The sequence below is a fragment of the Leuciscus leuciscus genome (assembly GCF_965113295.1).
Source record: "Leuciscus leuciscus genome assembly, chromosome: 3".
NCBI lineage: Eukaryota > Metazoa > Chordata > Actinopteri > Cypriniformes > Leuciscidae > Leuciscus > Leuciscus leuciscus.
In genome coordinates, this window is record NC_138727.1 from 65,858,247 (window position 1) to 65,874,063 (window position 15,817).

The following is a 15,817-nucleotide window of genomic DNA, read 5'->3' on the forward strand; positions in this document are numbered from 1 at the left end:
GACCGTAGGCGCTCAAAATTTGGCCCCTGGGGGCCGTGTCCGCCATTTTTCAAAATGGCCGCCAAATATGGATTTCGTAATGGGAAAATGGATTAAAAGCTGCCAGAAACATAAAATGCAATAACACATTTCACCATAAATGCATGTAAATATGAGCACACTTTCACATAGAAGGTCTTTAAACTTTAAAATATAAGATATGTTTTAAAATTTGCTCCTGTAATACTAAATATTACTATACATGGGTTAATGAATTATCTGTAAGTTCATGTTATGTGATCAAAATTAGACATCACAGTGACAAGTGATTAAGAGTTGATCTTTGTCTGGTCTCTACCAAAGCAATTCACCAATGGTGATACAAAAAGGTCAACTGTTTTTAAACAGCTGACATGGAAAGAGACACGCAAGTCTCTTGTGTAGTGGTCTTGTAGTTTGAGTTTTTCTTATGAAGTGGAACTGTATTTGAGGTCTAGGGGAGCGCGGGGCACAACCTAACATGGGGCTAGTTGTAACACACTTGTTTTAAATACTTCAACACATGCTTGGATGACGAAACTCTGTGTATTTACTAGTTGCCATATCAACACTATATAGAGAAAAAATTGCGCCAATTAATTTTTTCTTTTTGGAAGATATCCATAGACATTTATTAAACCATAGCAAAAGTAAATTTCTTACTTAAGTTAATTTTTCATCTCTATTTTTTGTGTTTATTTAAAATTAGACAAATCTGATATTATTTTAATCTCCAATATGTTATTTAACGGTTGATATAGTTCTTTAATGCTTCGCTAACTAGCAGAAGACACTAGCAGGGTTTAAACCCCAGTTGTGCAGGCGGGGGCATGTTGTCACACTGCGTTACAATGTGCCCCTATTAGAAATATGCTATTATATTCTATACTTTTATTAATTTTATTGAGAAAATGTGAGAAAAAGGTGAATAAAGACTGAGAATCAATGTTCAGAAATTACTAATTATTTATTTGTTTTGAACTATGTTGTATAGCTGTGTTTTCATGTGTTCGTAGTCAAAACTCAAAAATGAGTTTATATTTAATTATTAAAAATTGCCATTATTTTATATGAAAAAGTTTTTTAATTCTATTTTATTTAGAAAATATTTTAGTTTGTCTTGTATATTTTGTTTATTAGATCAGATAACATTTTAAGCTGTCATATGTCATGTTACAATGTGCCCCTATGGGGCATGTTCTCACATTTCACTTCCATTCTTTTGAGGTATATCCAGAAAAAAGTATATACTGTATTAATAAAACAAAACCACATAATTGTACAAGACATGTGGGAAATTAATGTGGGAAAAAATAAATACTCTGAACCATAAGTAGATTTACACAAACTGAGAAAGTCAAAAAGCGTTACTTTGTGCCCCGCTCTTCCCTACTACTAACTTAAAAGATGTGTGCTAATAACTTAAAAAAATATTGGCTACTCTTTTTCACTTAACTGGCACAAAAAAGATTAAATCGATTGACTAATTGTGGTAATCATGCTAATCGTGCTAATTTACGTTTTTCTTGTGAGGAAAACTCGGTCTACAATGTGATGTGTAGGCCTACCCACTAAACCACTTGCAAATAATCCAGCAGGACTCAACAGTTCTTACAATTAATATTTCTAGTCAAGGTGAGAGCATTTGGAGAGTAAGGAATTGACTGAGATTAGCTTTGGGTGGTATAAACTAGCCGTACAAGAGCACAGAGTTACAATGAAATAAATAGGATGAATTGCAGCTAGTTTAGATAACCAGCCTAAATGAAATTCTGTGGAAATGTACACCTACTTTATTTCACAGAATCCTAACTCTAAATTCCTGCAGACTAAAATCTATTTTATGTTATATTTGCCTGTCTGAGTTATGTTTGCTTACTTGCAGTATTAGCCTACACTATTTTTACTGAGTAACAGTGAGAAACACATTCGACTGACTTTGCCTTTTTCTCACTCGTAGTCAAGAGTAAAACATCCCACCAGTTCCCTAGATTTTAAAGAGAATAATATTCCACTGTGGCCACCACAAGATGAAACCTACTGACTGAATAAGGAGGAGTCACTGACAAACTACCAAGGAAAAATGATGCGTATTAGTATATGCACACAATTTAATATTAAATATTTAAATATACATTTAAAAAGTACATAATTTCTGATAGATATCATAACCTCTTTTCCTTTTTGTTTAAAAATGAACTAGATTGATTAATGATCAAATGTGCAACTTTTTTAATTGTTCATTTCTGTCGTCTATCCATTATGAAATCCATATTTGGCGGCCATTTTAAATTGTTTTAAAAACATATCTTATATTTGAAAGGTATAGCGGAGGATGTTTTACTTCCTGGTGGGTAGCCTATACTATTGGTCCTCCTAATTGTCAATCATTCTGGTGAATCAATCAAACTTATTCAAAAAGTGGAGAGGGCGGGTCTTATAAAAAATTCGGAAAGATCCTCCACTATACATTTAAAGTTTAAAGACATTCTATGTGAAAGTGTGCTCATATTTACATGCATTTATGGTGAAATGTGTTATTGCATTTTATGTTTCTGGCAGCTTTTAATTCATTTTCCCATTACGAAATCCATATTTGGCGGCCATTTTGAAAAATGGCGGACACGGCCCCCAGGGGCCAAATTTTGAGCGCCTACGGTCCTAAATCTGATCAGACCCCCTTTGTGAGCCTTCATACCAAATTTCATGCTTTTATCGCAAAGTGATCGATTCTGATGAAAATCTGCGCTTAGCCGCCCCACTATTAATATTTCTCTGTGTCAGTGTTGCTATAGTTGTGCTGTGGACTTCACTATGCTCTTAGAATCAGAGTACTTATTAAAACTTTATGTTTATAGTTATTGTTACTGTTAATTTTACCGTTATTAAACAATTATTGTTAGTTATTGTTACAGTTAGTTATAGTTATCATTAGTTATTGTTACCGTTATTCTTACAGTTATTGTTACGTTAGTTAATCTTACAGTTATTAAAAGTTATTGTTGCCGTTATCGGCTCCATAAAACCAGCGCCAGAAATCTGTTAATACAAGGCAGTTGTTTTTTATATATTTTTTTACTTTATATTTAGGACATTCCTATAAAAATTTGATTTTTAATCTCACAGAGGCTTTTTAAATACATTAAAATAAATAAAAGTTAGATAAATAAATACATATTTGCCCTCTGTAATTCATTTTCAGGGTTATTTTTACCTTTGTGAGGGCATTTATATCAAAACCTTCAAGGAAATCAATCAAGTAAATTATTCATCTGAGCAATTATGGCTAATTATAAAATCAAATCACCATAAGATATGAGAGAAGTGAACAGTAATCCCGCTCATGTTCTGCGAGACACAAAAGGGGTTAAAAACTTGTATTGTGTTACAGGGCAGAATTTGTCCAATGACAGATATATAACATACCAATAAACAAAAGAAAAACATATTTCATTCATATAAATATACATTCTTAGACTATTTACCATGCAACAAAAATAAATAGTGTATAAATTCTCATTTTAAAAAGTATTTATTTCAGTATTTATGTAAATATTATCAGAGGCATTTTTAAAAAATTCAAATATTAATTTAAAAATACTTAACACTATCATAACAGACGCATCACGATTAGTCACATGATGGTTTTTAAGAGCCAAAGTAATTCAGTAATTCTCTGAAAATCTTGCAATTCCAAAAAATAATAATTATATCTCACAATTCTGAGAAAAAAAGACAGACTCATAAGATATAAACTGGCAATAAAGTGAGAATTGTAAGATAAAGAGTCAGCCTCTGTGGTGGAAACAGATGTGATGCTCACTGATACCACGCTCACATGAGCGAGAGAATGATGTCGGGTTCGGTCTGTGGGTCTGCTTCTTCTTCTTCTTGTTTATTACCGCCACAAACCCAACTGGAGTGCAAAGAAATAAATAATAATAATAATAAAAAGATTCCTCAATAAGTTACTTAATTATATTCTCCAATATAATCTTGTTGCTTGTATATATTCATTTTCATACACACACAGTACAACATGATATTACATGTTCAACTGCCTCTTCTACATCATAATGACTTGCACAACCCATTATGATGCTTTTTTATTATTAGGGGTGTAACAATATATCGTGTCACAATACATCGCAATACAAAAATGCATCAATATGTATCGTATCGTTCACCCAAAATGAAAAAGACTGTTAAAAAAATTCTAGTTTACAGTGTTTTCGTGTCACTACTACATTAAAGTACTATATATAATGTTGAATATAATGTATAATAATGCAATGGGGGAATATTTGTGTGTCCTATCCTGATAATGCCAAATATCTGATGTTATCAGTAAAAGAGGCATTGTTTTAAATATATCTAGTCAGAGACCGAGATCAAGCATATTCATCTACAATAATTCTGTATTTTCAGCTTCAGAATCATGAATATTGTTACTCTGGTGTCTCTATTGTCCTGTGCTTTGGGTTTCAGCACCAAGTCCAAGCCTATTCACTTACACACAATGTTAAACCAGATTTACCAGATTAGTTTAGTATCGTGATATGTATCGAATAGTGACATCAAGGTGTCGTTACACCCCTATTATATATAGATTCCCATTAAGTCCAGTATGACCTATATACGAAATCTTGTTGAAATCGGTTCTTCTTTTCTTCGAATCCTCTTCCTTTACCAACATTTTCTTGAATACTGTTATCAGGGTTCCCACACCTCGGTTAACTTCAAATTCAAGGACTTTCCAGGTCCAACACCCTCAAATTCAAGCACTTTAAAGGTGCAGTGTGTAAGTTTAGCAGCATCTAGTGGTGAGGTTGTGAACTGCAGCCAACAGAAGTTACGGTGGCCGACAGGAAGTGATGTCGTCGTCAGAGACAGCAGAGAGGAGCCAGTTAAACAATGAGGATTATTTACAAAGATAAATTTAAGAAATGAGATAGTCTATTTATTAATTATTCAGTAAAACGATGTTATTGCGAATATTATTGTCACCTGTTCATCATTGTGTCAGTGTTTTATCCGCTGACTTTAGCTTTAGCTTCTTATGACGAAGAACAACAGTGACGAAACACGTTTGTCCGCTCAGGGCCACCGTAGACACATGTGGATGTAAGCGGACCCGCGGTGTGTGTAGAGAGAAACGCCTCATTCTAAGCTAATAAACACATAAAGTTCATTAAGTAAGTCTTTATTCACTGAAAACATAGATATGTAGATGATATTGCATTTCTGTCAACAGATCCTCCTAAATATTACACACTGCACCTTTAATGTGGGCTTACATCGTGTAACCTTTACATTGTTGCAGTTTTGCGCGCATGAACGTCATGGCAACGTACAACACAAAGTAAATCACGCGGGAAACTCTTAATGCAGCGCGTAAATGTGCAAGCTAGTATGCACAAGTGTTGGCGACATAACACTTAATATGGGAATAATATGGATTTCTCCAGAAAACTTCTTGCACAAAATAAATGATATATGAACATATATATGAATAATACTAAATTCAAGCACTTTCAAGGGCCTGTGGGAGCCCTGGTTAAAGTGTGTTCCCCGTCTGTGCTTGATTAACATCAGTGTTCCTCTACAGGTGGGCTTGTTTCCTGCTAATTACGTGGAGGAGGAGCATTCAGATTACTGCTGACCAATCAGAACCTCCAGATTACTGCTGACCAATCAACAGCTTCATTAACATCACACCGATACTCTCCAGACACGCCATTCATGAGTGTGTTTCACTAGACCAGACGAGCTGAATGATTTCTGCTTTCACTTGTGACTTAATCCAGGAGTAATTCAGGTTATGTTTCAGAAGGTCGACTCGTGTGCTTTATGAGGTGTTGATATTTCAGTGGATGTAATGATACTGTGTTTTTCCCCCTTGAGACTCTTATTAAACACGTTTGTTTGAAAACGCAAACACTGAGACATGACCATACATAAATATGAGTTTTATTTCCAAATAATATCAAAACAATTCAACTGAACAGATATTCTGATGCTTCGTGACATGGTGTGTGTGTGTGTGTGTGTGTGTGTGTGTGTGTGTGTGTGTGTGTTCTACTGGTAATACAGCTCGAGGTTCATGCCATCATGGATTTCATCTGATGATCAGTCAAAGAAATTAATGATTTCACATATTATGTCTCATACACACACAAAAGATCAATAACAGACTCACATATGATATAATACATATATATATATATACCGTAACACTTTACAATATGGTTTCATTTGTTGACATTACTAACTTCATTACTTCAATGGTTTCTACAGCTTTCATTTATCTTAGTTTATGCTCATTTACTAACATCATTAAAGTCAAACGTAGCATCTGTTAAAGTGGTTTAATGCAGGGTTTTCAACTGAATATGTATTTATTAATAAATTAATAAAACCAAATTATTATAATATGCATTGCTAGATAAATAACACAATAGATATACCTGAATGTATAGACTTTAACATCATGTTTTCTAAAGACTGGTCTGTAACCCTAAGATTAATATCAGTTACTTTATGTGTTAATGCTGTATCTGATCATACTTTACATGTTAATAATATTGTAAACACATCACATTTAACATCTGTGTTGGGGAAGCGACTCTAAACAAGTAACCAATCACTAGCTACTGATTACATCTTCACCAGTGTAATTAGACTAGATTAAGACGGAGTACTAATACTAATAACTTTTACTAATTAATCTCTGGCATGACTTACTAATAATTACTTCCTAAATCCCATATAAACCTGAAGGATAGACACGAAACAGCCGCTTTAATTCTTTCAAATAAACAATATATAATTGCATAAATTATTCTTGAACTATTATATGTATTTAAAGAGAGAAGGTTACATTAAAAACATACATTTTAACGTAAGACGTGAAACATTTTTTACTTTTGTCAAATTTTTCTATAGTCTACACCAGGGGTCGGCAAGTAACTTTGGCCGCGGGCCAATATTTTTTTTAGCCAGTAGATGGCGGGCCAGCTACACAGAGTAGGCCTGTGGATACAAATTAAATACTCTTATATAGGCCTATAATTGTGGAATATGATGTGTCCGTCACCATCCGTGGATCATTCATTCAATCTTTTTTTTTCAAATTAAAACCAAAAATAAAAAGATGAAAAACGACTTGTTTTTCCATTATTTATTTCCTGAACTGAAATGAAAAAAACGAATAAGGAAGGGTTTTCTGATTTTCTGATTGTGCTCAGATCAAAAATAGAAAAAATGAATTACTGGATTAGACAAATTTAAATTTTGATTTTTAATTTAACACCTTATGCATATATCAAGGAAATCATTTTAAACAGATCAAGTACTATTGTGGTAACAGATTACAGCCATTTTAATAAAGGTGTGAATAGCAATCATGCCTCATTCCGTACAGTCCGACTTTTGAACTTTATTCCTTTTTTTTTATTATTATTTATTCGGGGACACACACATACACACCTAAGGTTTAAGGAGGTCTGCGCGGGACTGTTTTTTTTTCCGTCCCGCTCCCACAAGGTTCTATTCAGCAACCGCTTAAAATATACTCGGTGTTACCCCGCTTTATTTCTCGACCTGACGGGTCTACAAAATTTAGATCTCGTTTCCATAATCTCACATTCAAATGTCTCTAACGGAAAGAAGGAGATTAAGTAGCCTATAATAATTATAAATGCTATACAAAAATTGTGTTCGTGTCAATATAAATAGTAGGCTATTTTAACATTGTGCTGTCAGCAGAGAAAAAAAATGCCACAGAAAAAGAAAAAAAGAAATATAAATAACATAAATTAAATAGGACAAAGCCTATCACTCAAATTTCTAAGCAACATAAACGAAAATCATATTGCCCTACTGACGAAATGAAGTAGGCTATTTTCTGCCGAACTATTTCAAACATCCTTGCAAAAAAAGAATGTTGTTGACTGACAATGGTTTCAGTACCAAACAGCTCCTCAGAGATAGGTGTACAGGCGGTCAGAATGAAGTGTGGATACGCTGTCAAAAGATGTCGGGAGTGGGAGTGGGCTATTGTCAGTCAGACCGCCCGCTCCGTCCAAAGTACACCAGAGTTCTGACCGCTAACGTCTTTGCGAATGGACACAAAGTGGTCAAGCGTATATCTAGACGCGGAAGGCGCGAATTTGACGTGCTATTCGCGTCCGGTGTGAACGCACAGTTATACTTTAAAATGTAATCCCGCGCCGCATGATTCCCTATGGGCGTTTCACACAGTATGCGGCGGTGAAATCGCCGCACGACTACGGCTTTTCTCAAGTAGTGGAAGAGTTTTGTGCAGCATTTAGGACTTCCAAAATAATCCGGCGGGCCAGAAAATATTGCTGGCGGGCCAGTTTTGGCCGCCAGTTGCCGTTCCCTGGTCTATACAGTATTTAATGCAAATTAAAAAATTAAGAGTAATCCGGCTTACCTAATTAAATTAGTAATGAATTACACCCAAACCTGAACTAACATGAAGAAGGATTAATAAATGACTGTTACAAATGTGTTGCTCATTGTTAAAGTTAGTAAATGCATGAGCTAAAGTGTAACTGATATACATTTAATATAATTAATGTAATATATTTCCTTGAGCTTCACATTTGAACGGTGTAAACGTGTTTCACGTAACTGAAGGACGAGATGAAATGATCAAACCTAGTAAAGTGTGTGAAGGATACAGTCTCCCAGAGACACGTGGTCCTTGAATATGGTGTACCTGCACACACACACACACACACACACACACACACACACACACACACATATAATCGTTATAATCACGTCTGACTGCTTTGATTCTCTGTGTGTGGCGTGATGCTCGATGTTCTCACCATTTCTTGAGCACGATCTTGTCCCAGCGTGTCCCCGTCTGAGCCGCGATCAGCTTCTTCAGGTCCCCGATCGTGTCCTCCTGACTGACACACACAGTTAAGACCAATAACACCACACACACACACACACACACACACACACAGTCAAACTGGGACTTTCACACAGCGTTTCAAAGGATACTTGCACTTGACTCGAACCTTCTTCCCCAAACGGTCGTTACACACCACCTCGATCATCTCTGAAACAGACATCACATCATCATATTACATCACATCATCACATTCACTGCTGTCGTTACTGTTAATAATCATGCTGTACTTTAGCCTATATCTTTAATAAGAAAATGTAAATGACTTCTTTATATAGTCATCATCATCATTACAACTACTGCTATATAACTATTATTAAATTAGTATCAGCGATGGTCTCTTAATTGTTATTATTGTGATGTCATTGAGGCTGTTATCTCGGATAGCACAGGTACGTCTGTAGGACGTCTGCTAAAGATCTGTTCATCTGGAGAACATCTGCGGTGTAAAAACATCTGATAAACATCTCAGAAAAGGCAGTTTTACACACACTCTAAACCTTAAACATCTTAAAGACGTCTCCTAACTGTCTGTATATGACATCTAACAGGAGACGTATTGCAGACGAGTAAACACTCTTCTCGCAGAATTAAACGCAGACATCATATAGACGTCTCTGAGATGTAACGTTACTTGTTCTATCAGGGTTGGTTTCAGCTCATCCAGCAGCATCTCTATAATAATGCGATGGTTTTCGTTTAAACACACAAACGCATTATATCCTATAATGTAATACTAAACAGCAACACTGGATACGCGTGCAAATAAACGATAAACTGTAGATTTCTACCTGATTTCTCTGTCGTTCGTTCCCGCAGAAAATCAGACGCGTTTCTCTCGCACTCACAAGCGTTTGCCGTAAACCAACTCCGCGAAAACATCCGCTCGCGGCTGGCCAATCAGATGCGCGCGCGTTTGACTGACAGCGAGTTTCACCAACCACAGGCCAGGAGGGGCGTGGAAGGATGATGTCACCATGGAAATTGCCGCTAATCGATGTAAGGCGTCGTGAATGTCTTTCTTTAAAATGAGAGAAATATCCCCAAACAAATCTATCAATCGAATCTCGAATAATAGCAAAATAAAACACAGGAAACTCACAATAACACAAATTACACCACCTTAATCCTACCAGCAAGATACTTTTATGTCATAATGTCGACTTTTTATATCATAATTATGTATTTTAAGTCACATTTCGACCTTGTAAGGACTGGTCGCATCTTTTTGTTTTCTTTTTATTTAATCATTTTGAATCTTTCTTTCTTGTAATTTTTGTTTCATTTTTACAGAGTTGTGCTCTGTTCTTTAGGGATTTTATGTGATTGTGCATTGCCTTATTGTTAATGTGTTTTCTTGCATTAATAAAAAGAAAAAAAGAAACAAGCTTTTTTATTTTTTATTGCAGAATGTACATAACAAGACGGAACAATCAACAAAGTAAGACACTTCCAATGAGACTAACACAGAGTTTAAATTTAAGAAGGAAAAAATATGAATAAAAAACAGCAAATGGAGCAAGGATGAAGACAAACAGGTAGACATTAAAGAAAAGTATACTAAAATAGTACATATTTTGACAGAGAGAAACAGAGTTTCAGACTTTCTATTGTGAAATTATTTTAAACTCATTCTAAACATTTTAACAAACTCACACAGAAATATATTAAAGGAGGATTTTTTTTTCCATTTGCAAGAAAAAAGAAACAAGCGTCCATAGTAAAGCGGTGTTTCCCCCGTGTTTGCGCTCTGTCGCCCCCTGTCGGTCAGTCCCGGTCACTGCAGCGGCGCTACATCAGACCAGACCCGAGCCGAACCGAACCGACACCATTCTCAAATCATGTCCGACGATGAGAAGCTGCCGTCCGGGTGGGAGAAGCGCATGAGCCGGAGTTCAGGTCAGTCGTGGCAGCCCGTGTTCACATTTAAACCGGAACCGAGTGTGTGTTTGGGCGCGTGTGAGCAGTGCGTATGCTAATGGCTAACCGACACCGAACCGCCAAAAACAACCGAGCCCGCGTTTGCCTAAACCAAACCTGCCTGAATTCTGATTGAATCCCAACACGAGTGTTCGGTGTTTAAAAGCTGATGAGTTACAGCATCACACACTGAAGCTGCAAATATCAAAACATTTGGGTTTCCAAACACCTTTAAAACCTGAACTATATCTGGGCCAGACTGATACTTAGCCATGGGAAGGGTAATAGCGCTAGCTTGGTCAATGGATAACGTTTGTGTTTTCAATTTTACTTTATTAAATTATGAGTAAATATTTTATAAAATCAAACGTGCACGCGGGATATTTCATGTCCACTAAGCCTGTCATCTCGCTTAGCTCATTGAAAGGGTTAATTATGTCCGTTAAATGATCTCACTTACCAAATAAATAAATGCATGGACATAAAATAATGATTTGAGTTTTAATTATTTTATGATCTTTTTTTGTGGGTGATCTTAAGGCTTCCACAAAAAAAAAAAAAGTTCATTCAAAGTGTAGAAAACAATAGCCTAAGCATAGCAACAATACAGTAACACTACAGTGTTCATTTATACTAGTATTCACATAGCCTATTATTACTAATCTTCAATCTAGTGCTTGTCTGCTTCAGTTTTAAGTTCTCTCTCTCTCTCTCATTCAGATAAGCTTAATAATGTAATTATATATGTCAAGTCAAGTATATTTGTATAGCGCTTTTCACAATACAGATTGTATCAAAGCAGCTTCACAGTATTAAATTAAAATAATACAACAAGGTTTGTTTCTAGTATAATTTATTGATTGATAAAATTAAATTAAATATCCCCAAAATATATATATGTATACACACACTATGAATAAAAAGTTTGGAATAAATAAAAAATCGTATGCTTTTCTCCAGAGCCGCTATATATATATATATATAAATGAACTAAATTAATAACTTTTTTACACCAGAAATGAACCATCACTGATCTTCCTTAAGCTGGACTGTGACGCTATTGTCTTCTGGAAACAAACTTTGTTGCATTATTTCCCTGTTATCACTGTAAAGCTGCTTTGAAACACTCTGTGTACAGTAAAGTGTACTTTATTCCTGTGATCAAAGCTGAATGTTCAGCATCATTACTCCAGTCTTCAGTGTCACATGATCCTTCACAAATCATTCTGATATGATATGAAGTTTAAATCTTAGTGACCCCAAGTTTTCTCACAAAAATGTGAAGCAGCGCAACAGTTTTGAACATTGATAATAACAGTAAGGATAGTTTCTTGTCCGTAATGTTTTCCTGAGCTTTTCTGTAGCTTGCAACGCCAAGGTCATGGGTTTCGATTCCCAGGTAAAGCTAGAACTGAGAACTTTCAGTTCCTTGAAATGCACGTTTACACGACTACGATATGCTTCAAACGGAGAAGTTTTTCCTTTGAGTACAGTCCCCATTCACGCGGATCCTCGAAAACGAGTAAAAACGCTGTATTCTGCTGCCAGGCCACTAGATGGCGATGAAACACTATAGACTGAACACGTAATACGCATGTGCGTGACGTCATCGTCTTCAGAGGTTCGTGATTTTGTTGTTTACACGGAGACCGTTTTCAAAAACTTGCACTTTGAATCCCGTTTTCAAAACTTTGTGTTTTCAGGCCCCAACACGCTGTTGTCGTGTAAACGAACGACCAAAACGCATACAAAGTTTTACGGTTTTAGTTGAAAACGATGTAGTGTAAACAAAAGCGTCTGCCAAATGCATAAATGTAATGTTGTCTCTGTGTGGCGCAGGTCGGGTGTATTACTTCAACCACATCACGAACGCGAGTCAGTGGGAGCGCCCGAGCGGGTCGGGAGCGGACGGGGTCGGCGAGCTGGAGAAGGTCCGATGCTCACACCTGCTGGTCAAACACAACCAGTCACGCCGGCCCTCCTCCTGGAGAGAGGAGAACATCACGCGCGGCAAAGACGAGGCGCTGCAGCTCATCCACAGTAAGACACGCACACTAGCACACTAGCACACTAGCAGTGGCGGCTGGGGTTCTTTAAAGGGTACATCACAAGATGTTTTTGTTTGTGTCCCTTTAAATGCAAATGAGCTGCTACTCCCGGCACAGAGGGCGGAGCTTCAAGAGCTTGTGTGTGTGTGTGTGAGAGCGGCTCCGATTACCTCACGCAGACAAGCTCTAAAATGTCAGAAACAGTTCTTCCTTTTATGTTTAAATCGGAGTCGGACAATGGAGAGACTTATTTGATTTGCATTTAAAGGGACACACACACAAAACGATGCGTTTTTGCTCACCCTCAAAAAGGGACGACTTTAACATGCTGTAAAAAATTATCTGTGGGGTATTTTGAGCTAAAACTTCACACACACACTCTGGGGACATCAGAGACTTATCTTACATCTTGGGGCATTATAGGACCCCTTTAATATACAGGTTTGTGTCTCCTTCTTTCTTTTTATTTGTTAATCACTTTTTAATAAATATAGGATTTGTATTAAATCTGTATTCATTGAGTTGAATCAAAAATTGAATCGAAATCGAGTCGAATTGGAGCATCTGAATCGATACCCAGTCCTCATAAACACTGGCTCCCGTTTCCACCTCAGTTTCGGGAATGCTGAGCCTCTCCTGACGAGCCGCTCACTGCACACTAGATGCGTTTCCATCAAAAGTTTCAGATGTAACTTGTGAGAAAAATTTGAATATTGCATGAAACATTTGCAAATAAAGCACTGTTTCCATCTCATGTGTTCCAGTGAACAAAAGCGGCACTTCCTGGGAAACTGGCATGAAATATTACTAATATAAATGGAAGTTGTTTCAATGGGGCTCTTTTTCCCTGCATCATAAACGACTCTTAAATACAATAAACGCTGTCATGTTCTCTCTCTCTCTCTCTCTCTCTCTCTGTGTGTGTGTGTGTGTGTGTGTGTGTGTGTGTGTGTGTGTGTGTGTGTGTGTAGAGTACATTGAACAGATCAAATCCGGAGAGGAGGAGTTTGAGAGTTTGGCGTCTCAGTTCAGCGACTGCAGCTCAGCGAGGAACGGAGGAGACCTGGGCATATTCGGCAGGGGTGAGACTAGCGATACACGTCTCAGCATCGGGTGTTAGGGATGCACGATATATCAGTATCAGCAGAGATATGCTCATTTTTAATGGATAACACTTTACTTTGATGCTCCCTTGAACATTCTATTGACTATAAGTAACTTTGAGACTCTTGTTTGTGTAATCAGGCTCTCAAAAATGATATAGAGGCCAATATATCGGTTATCGGCTTTCAAATATAAAGAATTATCGGTATCGGGCAAAATGTTCATATCGGTGCATTCCTATCGAATATTAATACAGTTTTCAGCCTAATATTGATCCATTGTGTCCTGTCTTAATCCATATGTGTGTGTGTGTGTGTCAGGTCAAATGCAGAAGCCCTTTGAAGACGTCTCGTTCGCGCTGAAGGTCGGAGACATGAGCGGCCCCGTGTTCACCGACTCCGGAGTTCACATCATCCTGAGAACCGGATAACCCTCGGGATTCCCTCTCCGTCATGCCTTCGTTCATTCACTCGCAGATAACTCACACAATCTCTCCCAGGATTCCTTATCTTAATCTGTTTCCCTGAAAAACCTCGCTTGGCTTCGTCAAAAGCTGCACGTTAAAATCCATCCGGTGTTTCCGTGATCTTACATGTTACAGATGCGTCTCGAATCCCAGGCGTTCCCGCATCCGGCTAAACGCTCTCGCATGATCTGCTGTCCTGAACCTCGGGCCAGGCCTTGCGTCGGACAGCAGATGATCGGATGTCCAAACTATGACCAATAAAAATGACCATGTCACTAAAGAAATGCTCCTGTTTTATTTCAAAGCATGAAAAATATCTTCAAAATAAAACGCTTATTAAAACAGGGCTCGTACAAGGTACTTTAAGTACTTGAAATATAAGGCCCCTTGATAACAGCCATATTTACGAAGAGGAACTTGAAAAGTGCTTGACTAATTTAAATACAATATTTATTATTATTATTATTATTATTTTTTTTTTTAAAGCACAAATGCAATATTTTCATGCAAAATTAAAACTGATAAACCCATATAAAATATTATTTATTGAACAATAATAGCTATTATAAACTTTGTATTTAATATATATATTATTAAAAACGTTGTAAGTTTTATCTGTAATTTGAGTTGAAAAAATCCTCAAGATATTGTTTGATAAGTGCGATCTTGTAATCCTTGAAAACCCAAAAGTAGTGCCTGAAAAGTCCTGGAATTTCTGTTCCCGGTATCTGTACGAGTCCTGTTAAAAGATGAACTGTTTTATTTGTTTTACCTGCATGTCAATTATGAAATATTAGCTATTAAAAGTATTAAACACTAACTTAAAATCTCAATGGGGGGTTTCAGAAAATATCATCAGCTGACAAAAACAGCTTAGGACTTTGTTTTGTCTTTATGCAAATGCTAGAAAGGCTGTTTGTGAGCATGTGGTTGTTGTTTTTAAATCCTTATCTAGTAGTACAGTAGGAGATGGGTCGGCCTGAAGGGTTTAGGAGCCTGCTGGGAATCGCCCTGTTATATGTGACGCAGTACAACATGTTTGTTGTGAGATCTGAGTGTTATTCCTACAGATGTCAGGTAAACCCTCATGTTTGTGAAATTGTCTTTCTATATAATATCATTATGAGTCTTGATGTCACGGGGCCTTTTAAGGTCAAATTCAGTCCTCTAGTTTTATCATTTTTAGTATTATGTGTGGATTCCTTTGATCTGGGTGTTTGCAGAGAGCTGGTAAGTTCTTGAGAAAAGATTATTAGTGTTCTTTAGGTGGCATCCATGTGTTCAATAATGTGCTCATGATTTCAAGATTAT

At 36.7% G+C, this 15,817-nt stretch overlaps 3 protein-coding genes across 5 annotated transcripts in view; 2 read left to right on the forward strand and 1 right to left on the reverse strand.

The window, feature by feature from the left end:
- vav1 (vav guanine nucleotide exchange factor 1) overlaps window positions 1–5,969 on the forward strand; it is a 32,983-nt gene extending 27,014 nt beyond the window's left edge. For both annotated transcript variants that reach the window (XM_082165140.1, XM_082165141.1), the window contains exon 28: window positions 5,627–5,969. In XM_082165140.1, the coding sequence (XP_082021266.1) occupies window positions 5,627–5,680 (54 nt within the window). In that variant the 3' untranslated portion in view covers window positions 5,681–5,969. The remainder of the gene's footprint in view (window positions 1–5,626) is intronic.
- Window position 5,970: 1 nt separating this feature from the next.
- On the reverse strand, window positions 5,971–10,208 carry ubl5 (ubiquitin like 5). 2 transcript variants are annotated; one of them, XM_082165295.1, is made up of 6 exons: window positions 9,760–10,208; window positions 9,061–9,118; window positions 8,880–8,963; window positions 8,727–8,764; window positions 6,082–6,140; window positions 5,971–6,049 (listed from the first exon to the last, which is right to left on the reverse strand). In XM_082165295.1, the coding sequence occupies exons 1-5, from the start codon at window positions 9,848–9,850 to the stop codon at window positions 6,097–6,099; spliced, it is 315 nt and encodes a 104-aa protein (XP_082021421.1). In that variant the 5' UTR covers window positions 9,851–10,208; the 3' UTR covers window positions 5,971–6,049; window positions 6,082–6,096. The 2 variants fall into 2 exon arrangements, with proteins under 2 accessions (XP_082021421.1, XP_082021420.1); XM_082165294.1 differs by having other exon boundaries at window positions 5,971–6,140; window positions 9,760–9,999.
- A 501-nt stretch (window positions 10,209–10,709) lies between these two features.
- pin1 (peptidylprolyl cis/trans isomerase, NIMA-interacting 1) lies at window positions 10,710–14,790 on the forward strand. Its single transcript, XM_082165289.1, has 4 exons — window positions 10,710–10,867; window positions 12,728–12,928; window positions 13,908–14,018; window positions 14,361–14,790. The coding sequence occupies exons 1-4, from the start codon at window positions 10,810–10,812 to the stop codon at window positions 14,468–14,470; spliced, it is 480 nt and encodes a 159-aa protein (XP_082021415.1). The 5' UTR covers window positions 10,710–10,809; the 3' UTR covers window positions 14,471–14,790.
- The last annotated feature ends 1,027 nt before the right edge of the window (window positions 14,791–15,817 follow it).

Bases quoted from the DNA above. Each gene is read 5' to 3' on its own strand.
- pin1 (XM_082165289.1), top strand. From the start codon at position 10,810: ATGTCCGACGATGAGAAGCTGCCGTCCGGGTGGGAGAAGCGCATGAGC. The intron at 10,868-12,727 runs GTCAGTCGTGGC...TGTGTGGCGCAG, and splicing joins GCGCATGAGCCGGAGTTCAG to GTCGGGTGTATTACTTCAAC. The intron at 12,929-13,907 runs GTAAGACACGCA...GTGTGTGTGTAG, and splicing joins GGCGCTGCAGCTCATCCACA to AGTACATTGAACAGATCAAA.
- ubl5 (XM_082165295.1), bottom strand. From the start codon at position 9,850: ATGTTTTCGCGGAGTTGGTTTACGGCAAACGCTTGTGAGTGCGAGAGA. The intron at 9,119-9,759 runs GTAGAAATCTAC...TGTCTGTTTCAG, and splicing joins ACGAACGACAGAGAAATCAG to AGATGATCGAGGTGGTGTGT. The intron at 8,765-8,879 runs GTGAGAACATCG...GTGTGTGTGCAG, and splicing joins AAGATCGTGCTCAAGAAATG to GTACACCATATTCAAGGACC.